This window comes from Camarhynchus parvulus, chromosome 1 (genome assembly GCF_901933205.1).
Source record: "Camarhynchus parvulus chromosome 1, STF_HiC, whole genome shotgun sequence".
Lineage (NCBI taxonomy): Eukaryota > Metazoa > Chordata > Aves > Passeriformes > Thraupidae > Camarhynchus > Camarhynchus parvulus.
This window is the reverse complement of record NC_044571.1, coordinates 64,677,159-64,686,822: the sequence shown is the minus strand read 5'-3', so window position 1 is coordinate 64,686,822 and position 9,664 is coordinate 64,677,159. Positions and strand designations below refer to the sequence as shown.

The 9,664-nt window shown below is 39.9% G+C and overlaps 1 protein-coding gene across 1 annotated transcript; it reads left to right on the top strand.

Moving 5' to 3' along the window:
• The first annotated feature begins 56 nt into the window (after positions 1-56).
• On the top strand, positions 57-9,286 carry NHLRC3 (NHL repeat containing 3). The gene is made up of 7 exons (XM_030961720.1): positions 57-162; positions 1,213-1,362; positions 2,166-2,313; positions 2,803-3,003; positions 4,154-4,245; positions 6,081-6,193; positions 6,676-9,286. The coding sequence occupies exons 1-7, from the start codon at positions 115-117 to the stop codon at positions 6,902-6,904; spliced, it is 981 nt and encodes a 326-aa protein (XP_030817580.1). The 5' UTR covers positions 57-114; the 3' UTR covers positions 6,905-9,286.
• The last annotated feature ends 378 nt before the right edge of the window (positions 9,287-9,664 follow it).

Here is a 9,664-nt window from a genome sequence, read left to right as displayed (position 1 = left end):
GGCGCGGGGAGCAGCGGCCACCGGGGCCATGTGGGAGGGGCGGTGGCCACGTGGCTGCCATGGCAACCGGCCCGGCCCCCGGGAGGCGGGAGCGGCGGCGGGGCCGGGGCTGCCATGGCCGGGACGCTGCTAGTGCTGCTGGCCCTGCTCGGCGGCTCCCAGGTGCGCGGCGGCCGCCCGCGGCTTCGTGCCAGGGCCTCCGGTTAGGTGGGCAGCGGGGAGGGCTCGGCGGGGCGGCTGCGAGGAGCGCGCCCGGGGCGGGGGTACCGGCGGGGCGGGCGCTGCGGGCGGCGCCTCGGGACCCGTCCGCTCTCGGTGCCTCCCGCGCCGCCTGTGGCTTGTGCGTTCCGGGCGGAGGCTGCGGCACTGGGCGGCTTCGCAGCCCCGCCGAGGCAGGGCCTGCGCGGGGCGGCCCCTTCCAGGGGTTCCTGGAGGTGTGCTGCGCCCCAGGGGGGAGAAGGGAGTCTATGGGTGACTAACTTCCCGCTGGATGCTGGCAGGTGTTCTCCTTGCTTGACTGCTTGCGGGTTTCCTTCGTGATAGCCCGGCCTGTCTGTCCGCAGCTCTGTGTCATCCGTGTGTCTGTCTCCGGGTCCCGGCAGGGCGAGGGGCACAAGTGTCAGATGGCGCTGGGCCTTCAGGGTCGCCCGCGTTAATTCTTAGCTCTGTTTCAATGCTTAGCTTCCCCTCTTCTGCTGGAAAATAGAACAAGAAAGTAGATAATTTTTTTTTCAGTTATTGTTTAAAATATATACATTGACCCGAATCTGACTGTTCCTGGCATTTTACACTTCTCCTTTTCCAAGATGTCGTTTTCATTCTTGACCTGTATTTTTTTTCTTTTTCTTATTTTCACATCCTGAAGTGGCTGCTGAATCTGGTGCGTTTGGAACCTTCTGTATTATCTTTCTCATTTTGGAGAGTGATTCACAGATATTAACAGCAGCTCTGGTGTAAGAAATTTCAGGGTGTGTGTTTTGCCTTCTAATTCCAGAGTTCCCCAGTCCAAAGGACTTGATTAGCTAGTTTTCAGATTGTTGAAGCTTTTCCACTTGCAGTCCAAATCCCAGTCTGCAACCCTGCTTCTGTTTATCTGTCTCGTTAATTTAAATTGTGTAAGTGAATTTATGATGCTTTTACTTTCAGCTGCTGTTTCCTTTGATCTCAGCCTCAATGGAATTTAACTACTATATATTTATTTTGTATTCTCAGGTTTTAAAAGCAAAGAACTTCTCTCATTGGAAGGGAGAGCAACAGATGTACAAGCTGGACATAGGCTGGCCTAAAGCTCCAGAATACTTCACTGGCCAAACCTTTTGTGTTGCTGTTGACTCTCTTCATGGTTTGGTCTATGTAGGACAAGTGAGTGGAAATACCATATTTCTCTCTGTGTTGCTTTTGTGGTTTTTTGCCTTTAAAGCGTCTGGTTAAGATTTGGATATATATGTGTATGTTTATTTACATATATTTACATATTTATATATGTATGAATAATGATTCTATCAAACTCACAGAAAATATAAACAGAGATGTCTCTGCTGCGTCTATTTTTGAAAGCAGTTCTGGCACAACATTTGTTTGTGGGTTTTTTTTAAAGCATTACATTTCTGTGGTATGAATGCATGATCCAACTTAACTGAGTTACAGCAGCTTGTTCCCTCAGCTGTAAGATAAAGTGTGATTCTGGGGCAACTGAATCTTCCATTCTTTGAGGCCTTGTCCCATGAAATCAAAACACACAGCTCTTTCAACCAGTTAGAGTGATTGGAGGTAAATTATTTCCTCTACCCAGGTCCATGTGTGAGTATCTCTAGGCCATGGTTAAGACCAGTTTGTTGGAGTTGCAGTTTTTCATGCCCATTATATTGGGCACGCTTTTCAGCAGGAACACAAAATCACAATTCCAGCTGAAGACCAGGATAGCTGCCGGCGCTTGGCTGCTCTATGTGATGTAAGGTGCCAGTCTAGACTGATTGGAAGATTTTTCATACTAAATTTGGACTCATATCTCTTTTTCCTTTTCTAGCTGGATAAAGAGTTCCAGCAGACAGTGATGTCAGGAGATTCTTTCAATTCATGAAACATTGCAAAAACTTAACAAAGAGGAATTTTAAACTATAAGATTACTTTATATGTTTTCTTTAGAACTTTTTTTACCTTTTCAGCGGGGAGACAATGTGCCAAAGGTACTTGTATTCTCAGAAGAAGGCTATTTTCTTCACTCCTGGAATGATACAGTTGAAATGCCTCATGGTATCTTTGTATGGAATACTGCAACGGGAAGTTCAGTATGGCTCACAGATGTTGGAACAGGTATGCATCGTGTTGATATGAGAAATATTCTGTGAGGAAGAAAATGTAATATTGTTTTAGAAAACTTACTTAAGTCTCTCAAGCAGTTCTGAGATAAGAGATTTCTACTTTGCTTGCCATGAACAAACTTCTCATGCTCTGCACAAAATAGTCTGAAGTTTCATGAGTTGTGCTGTGTGTCTGCTTACAGCTGCTGAGCTTGGTCAGCACTCCTCCCTACCACCCAGAAGTATCAGGGAAAAAATCCTGATAGACATAAGTTTAGCCTGGCTAGACCTAGGTTTAGTGATCCTAATACAGTGGATGAATAGTGTCACAGCCTGTGGATTTACTAACCCACTCTCATAATATCATTATAGAATTTTGTCTGTTAGATGTATTAATATCACTTACTTTTGAGTTTCAGATTTTCAATCTTTGCAGTCAATTTTAATACTTACATTTTGTTTTGTTAAGATGTTTTTGCACTTTCTTTTTTCCTTGATTCAGGGAAATACGGACACACAGTGAAACAGTATAGCCCTTTGGGTAAACTTTTGCAGGTCTTGGGCACACCTGGTAATGCTGGTTCAAGTTTGATTCCCCTGCAGTTTGATCAACCAGCAGATATCTTTGTGGAGGAAACTGGAGAAATCTATGTTGTTGATGGAGACGGAGGAATGAACAACAGATTGCTCAAACTATCAGATGGTATGGAAAAAGGAACTCTTGCAATAGTTGACCACTGAAAACTGGATTTTAAATAACATGGCTTGGGAATGTTTTTAAGCGAGTACTAGGCAGAATTGTCATTTAACTCTAGCTTGAAGACCTTATTGAATCAGAATGCTTGCTACTTTGGGAGAAATCTCCTAGTCATTCATGAGAAGAGGCTGAGAGAGTGACTTTGTTCACCGTCCTGGTTACCCCAGAACATTCAGTCTCCAAGAAAGCAAGCTAAGGGGGATTCTTATTGCTGTCTTAAGTCAGTAAAAGGAGGCTATAGAGAAGACAGAGACACATATTTTTTTGAGAAGTGAAGAATGTGGAACACAGAGCAAAATATTGAAGAGGGGTGAATTTCAGTTTGATTTTTGTTAGAAAACATTCAGAGGAAGGGTGGTCAGACAGTGAATGACAGGGTAGCCCAAAGATGGTTTGCGCTCTCCATTCCTGTAGATGCCCAAAAGCTGATAAGTTATGGGCAACTTGATCTAAATTAAGAGTTGGATTTTTTATCAAGGCTAGTCCTGCTTTGAGGAGCAGGTTGGACCAGGCAGTGTCTGGAGGACTTTTATACTTAAACTGTTCTGTGATTCAAATTAGCTCCCTCATACTCCTCAGTTAGGGCAGTGACTAAAGACTCTGCACATGTCCACAGGTGGAATAAGTGGAGGAGCTGCTGTTTCTCCATTTTCCTATCAAAAAGCAGATACTTTCCTATTAGTTTGCAAAATGGTAAATTGTTGAAAGGAAAAACTACCAGGTAACAAGTTTTAAAAATCAATTTAGGAAATAAATGAATAGCATAGTTGGCCAACTTCTTTTTTTACCTTTTTGTATTATTTTTTTTTTTTAATTCAGTGTTTAACAGAACCTTGGATTATGGTTCTCGTGTATTACTGGCTGCATTTTTGTAACCATAATCATGAAACCACTAATAACAATCCAGTCATCACTGTAGTAGTCGTTTTCTCTGAGATGTGTGTATTGGGAGTACTGTGTTTAAACAGTTTAGAAATCTTACTGTTTACAAACTACCCAAAGTAACTCTGCAAGAGATTGACTTAAAAACTTGTTTATTTGCTGTTTTCTCACTGTGATTTTTTTACTTTTATTTTTCACGGTGCTCACTGTTCAGACTACAAGGAGTTATGGCTGACTGGAACAAATGGGAGTGGCATTGGTCAGTTCAAGATTCCTCACAGTGTAACAGTGGATGCTTTTGGACGGGTAAAGAATTGAGGAAATTTTTTTATTTCATCTTCCAACAGACTTGTTTATATGTATTTGCACAAAACAAAACATATTTTTTTGTTTGAACTGTGTCACTTTATGGGGTTACAGTTTCCAAGCTGAAGTTTCATAGTGCAGGTTCTGTGGAAGCAGCTGACTCCAATCTTAACACCAGGATCCTGATCACTTATACTGTCAATGTCCATGCAACAACAGAGTGTTCCTCCTGCAGTTTATAACAGATTGCCATTGTGAGACTACAGGAGAAGTGTGTTCTGTAATAAATAAAAGCACTTTTTGTTTCTTCAAGTAGAAGCAGCAGCCTGCTTGGGCCATCCTGACCTTCTTTAACAGCTCTTCTCCCATGGGAAAGTGCATACCAAAGGATCGAGTCCAACCATAAATATCTGTGCTTTGATGTAAAACCCAGAAAACTGGGCTGTGAATGTGTGGGATGAATGATAAGAGCTAGAAACTTCAGCTCTGCTTCTTTTGGTTTTTTGTGGTTTCTTTCTCTCTCCTGCTGGCTGGCTGTGTAGTTGATCCTAAAACTTGTTCACACAAGAAACATAGAAATACTCAAGTGTGTTTGTTTATTGAAGACGATCCTGCTAGATGACAAAGTGGTGGTCCATTACCCTCAATTGCTACGCTTCAGGGGCCTTTAATTTAATATTTTGAAATTCCAAATGAGCTTTAGGTGATAGTGAGGCTCTAGTTAGGTTGTGGACATGACTGTCTTTTACATGCAGCTCAAGGCATTCCAAGAGTCTGCTTCTGCCAGGCGTTAATTGTAGTCTGGCTTTTGGTCTTCTGGTCCTTGAGAGGAGTTATGCAGTCACTTCCTAATCTGTTTCAGGGAAAATAAGATTGCTTCACTAAAACACCACTGGTTGAAGCTAATTCTGCTGAAGCTATCTGAATCAGAATGAGAAGTATATATAATAATCAATTCTCTGCCAAAACTGGCAGAATGGGAGAAAAAACAGGAGGAGCATGGTCACTTTATGCTGCAGGATAACTGTGAGTTTATTCATTCAAAGACAGTGACTGGGATAAGCTATGATTTTACTGCCAAGGTAGTGTGGATCATCAGTTTAGGTTGAGAATTGTTAATTCATAAGAAATCTAAGAGAATGCTTTAATAGTGCTTCATTTAAAAACAGTGATGAAAGATCTAAGGTTATGATTATTGCTCCCTTTTTGGTGATACCCCAGAAAATTCATGAAGTTTACTTACTAGGCTGATGACTTGTCAACAGCTAAAACTTCAATGATTGTTGTACAAAAAATGCCTTCATTGGAACTGTCTAGTGGTATTGCTAGCTTGCAATGTTTGTGAACTCAGTTAACACAGGGTGGGACAGAGACAAAACCAGCTAAACATGCTTTAAGTGTTTAAATGGCTAAATATTTGTAGTAACATTAGGCACGTCAGAAGTGTTTGCAGATCATGATCATGAAATGCGACTACCATTGGAAAAAATGCAGGTGACAGACCCTTAGACAGATCTTCTGAATTTAATAGGTGGAAATATGTCCTCATTGTGCTGATAAAAATCCTACCAAATATATCATATAGTCACAAAAATAGAAGAGAAGGTACTGATTTCTCTGTTAAAGTAGTATAAAATAATTTCTGTATGTTAACTGTAGGTCAGTTTTGGTTTATATCTGGCAGTCTGATCTATTGATTTAGTTTTGAATGGGAAGGTATACATTCTTCCAGGGTACAGTCTTCCATTTTTACTACAGGGAACTTTGCTCTCGTAAGAAACAAATGCGTTTAATTTGTTCTCCTTGTTGACAGCCATGATTTTTCTTTTTGATAGGTATGGGTTGCAGACAGGGGCAACAAGAGAATCCAAGTTTTTGATAAAGTCACAGGAGAATGGCTTGGATCTTGGAACGGCTGTTTTTCAGAAGATGGACCCTATTCTGTCAGGTATTGTTGAACAGTTCTAGAAGTACACAATTACGTAAATAGGGTGTACTCTTACTGGTGAATGAAAATGTTGATATTTAATGCCTGCTGACAAGGAGTTAACCAGTGAAATAAGGTGCTGGGTGTCCTAATATATGCAAAGATCTGCATAGTTGCATCTTGACAGGGAAATTCTGGCTTTATAGCAAGCCCTGTAGATTTGAGTGCTGGACTGGGAGCTTCACTTTAAAGTCATTTTATTAATCTTACTCTGTTACAGCTTTTACAGGAAGAAAGATTTTCTTGAACAAGTTTTCTGCAGCATAATATGTCTCAGTAAGCAGCCATATGAAGAGCAAGGCTTTCAACTTAATTCCCAATGTTACATTGCATTTTGTTTTGATCATAGCCTTCAAAACTGTGATTGTTAAAGAGGTTTTGTTTGTGTTAAAATGAGATGCCATATGGAGTTCATAGTTCAAAAATACGTTTATCTTTCACAGGTTTACTGCCGATTACAAATACCTGATTGTAGCTCAGCTGAATATCAACCGGTTGGCAATCTTGGCAGCACCTCCAGTTGGCTCCATTGGGGACTGTGCCATAGTCCACAGTGTCCAGCTGGCTGATGAAACCAAACCACACCTGGTGGATGTAGACATGAGGAGTGGAGCAGTCTATGTTGCAGAGATTGGAGCCCAGCAAGTACAAAAATATGTACCCTTAAGCTGATGGTTTCCCACAACTGCTGTGGCATTAGCTGTGTGACATTTAAGACCTATGACCACATTTCCTTGAGTTTCTTTATGGATTGTGTTTCCTTAGACAAGCACAGAACTGCACAAGTACTCCCAGAACTGTAGAACTAAGACAGTCTTAGCTGTTCTGGAGTTCTGGAGAAATACTTGGTGTTGAGCTGTTACTTGTTTAAGTAATGATATGATGGCTTTTACTTTTGTTCCAATTATAAAATGATAAGCATTTTAATTTTATTATATAAAACTTTACAAACACAACTGTTCATCTTAAATGTATGGAGTCAACTTGAGGCTCTCCTTAGCCTGTGTATGTTATTAAATGGTCAGAAATGTCTGAAGGAAGTTCTATAAATTATTTCCTGAGAGAAGAGCACTTCATTTCAATGTTTCTTCACTTTGCTTTCTGAATGGTTGTGCTGATGCTGTCCAACAGAGAATATAAGGATGTGTCACAATGTTAAATTAGATGCTGCTGGATATTGGTGTCAGTACTGGCATCTGCCTTAGGTGGTTAATGACATAAGTATTGAAATCTGTTTTCAGCTCTAGCTAAAGCCATAAAGTCTGTAATAAGCTTGAGCTAAATTGCTATTAGACACTTCAAACTAAATTAAAAGTATCTGCACAGCAGCCAAGTACTGATTCTTAACTAAATTAGTTCTTAACCTTATTTGATTTATATCAGCATGAGTTTTCAGTTCCTTAAGATTTCATAGTAGAACATATTGAGGTTCAAGTCGTGTAAGTTCCTCAAGAAAAACAAATTGCAATTTGCTATGAAAGTCTTAATCAGCAGTAGGGACATATGATTTTCTTCTGATTTAATTGAAGCTCTGTCAGTTAACAGCAAAGCATCTGTTTTAATTTATTTCCAGAACTCAGACTTCATCAGCTTCATTAATGTGTAGAGTTAAGTTTCTTACACTATATTATAGCAGATGTCTCTAAGCTCTGTCCTAAAAAATCCTGCCTCTCCATTCCCAGAACAAAGTGGTTCTCCTTTCTTTGCATGTTGCTACAAGATTTTAAGTTCACTTTATATCATAGAGGGAACCAGGTATGGGAAAAATGGGATGGAGAAGATGACATGGCAGAAATGAGACTGTGTATAACTGATTACCATGGTAAAACTGTGGATCCACATTCTGTATTTTCTAGCTCTTGGAAAAATATTGAGAGGATTTTTGCTGTTTCCACACACTTATTCTACTGTGTGGATTATTTTAATGCTAATTACCAGCTAAGAGAGGTCATTTTTTTCTACTTTCTTAGAAAGGGAATATGAGAAACAGAATTGTACTGATGGGAAATACCTACTTCAGTGAATATTGTCAAAAGCAAATGCTACTTGATTTGGTAGGTTTCAACCTATGATCGCAAACATGTGAGTCAGCAGATAGAAAAGCTGTTCAGAAAGTCAGATTCATATTTTCTCAGAAAAGTAACTCAGCTATGGAGCCTGACTGCCTGATTTCAGCACTATTTGAGATTAATGCACTAAATGTGAAAGCTTTGTTGTTGGCTACATCCATAACAATAAGACCAGATCCTACCTGGGGCTGCCCTCACTCAAGCCTTAGCAGCAGAACTGCAAGGTTATACACTAGGAAATATGGTCCATCACTCACGTGGTCTTGAATGGGAGCTAGTAAGCAATGTTTATTTGCTGAAAAAGTAGCAGTACTTCCTCTAGACCAATGTGAATATGTCCACACAGTGTGTTGTGTGGCTTTTCTAACTAGTTTTTGACTAGCTCAGGGATCTCTGCTCTGTGTGCAATTTAGCTATTTCTTGTCTACACACAAGGTGGGTTAATTTTATAAAATTTTACTATAAAATCATGTTTTGAGCATATCTTGGTGTGTAGGAGGTCCAGGCATACCCATATTTCTTCACTACATCCTCTCCTTATTTATTTTTCCTTTGTCACATCCATTTGAAAATAGAACTCCAAGCTCTCTGGGAACATGTTTTTGTGTTCAGCAAAGCAAAGAAGTGCACTTTTGGATGTTGACAAATAACTTATTTGTGCAAGTTTCGGCTTGCTGCATGGATCTGCTCTCAGCTCTTTTTCATGAGCTTTTGACTCCGAGAAATGGGGAGCACTCATCCACTTTTGTGTGGCTTTACTGAAGTAGGCCAAGGTGCCAAAATGTGCCTTGCCACTAGGCATTTGGGAATCTGTGATAACAAGGGTCAAGGGATGCTTATTATTAATAATTATGAGATGCTTAGACTCTGTTTTATCTCTGTGTTTATGACTAGACTGAGAAAATGATTTTGTGCACTAACTTGCTAATTCTCTAATTGTTTTCTTATGTATCGCCTTGAAACCAATTTCTGAAGAAATGCATAGCAGGAGAAATTGATAAAATAAATTGAGATTCTCATTATTAAACTCTTGGGTGTTTTATTTCGGTACTAATATAAATACATTGCATTGTAATGGATTACTCCTCTAAATACAGGGCACTCAGCACTTAAATAACGTATTTAATAATTTCTGATAGCAACATTTAAATGTAATCTAAAATTCTATGTTATCTTTATACATCACTATTTCTGTGGCCAATCCCTTTTGCATTCTAATTTGTGTATCAACACAGAGGCATAAATATCTCTCATATGTTTCCCTCTGAGTAATTAGTAAAATGGATTGATGAGTTACATAAGTGCCAAGTTTTAAAAAAAAGCATTTAAACTGTATACCCTTATGATGCTAATTGGGAAATTA

What these genes read in the sequence shown, in the direction of transcription:
- NHLRC3 (XM_030961720.1), top strand. Translation starts at nt 115, where the DNA reads ATGGCCGGGACGCTGCTAGTGCTGCTGGCCCTGCTCGGCGGCTCCCAG. An exon ending in GCTCACAGATGTTGGAACAG is followed by an intron (nt 2,314 to 2,802) that starts GTATGCATCGTG and finishes TCCTTGATTCAG; the next exon opens with GGAAATACGGACACACAGTG. An exon ending in CAGTGGATGCTTTTGGACGG is followed by an intron (nt 4,246 to 6,080) that starts GTAAAGAATTGA and finishes TCTTTTTGATAG; the next exon opens with GTATGGGTTGCAGACAGGGG.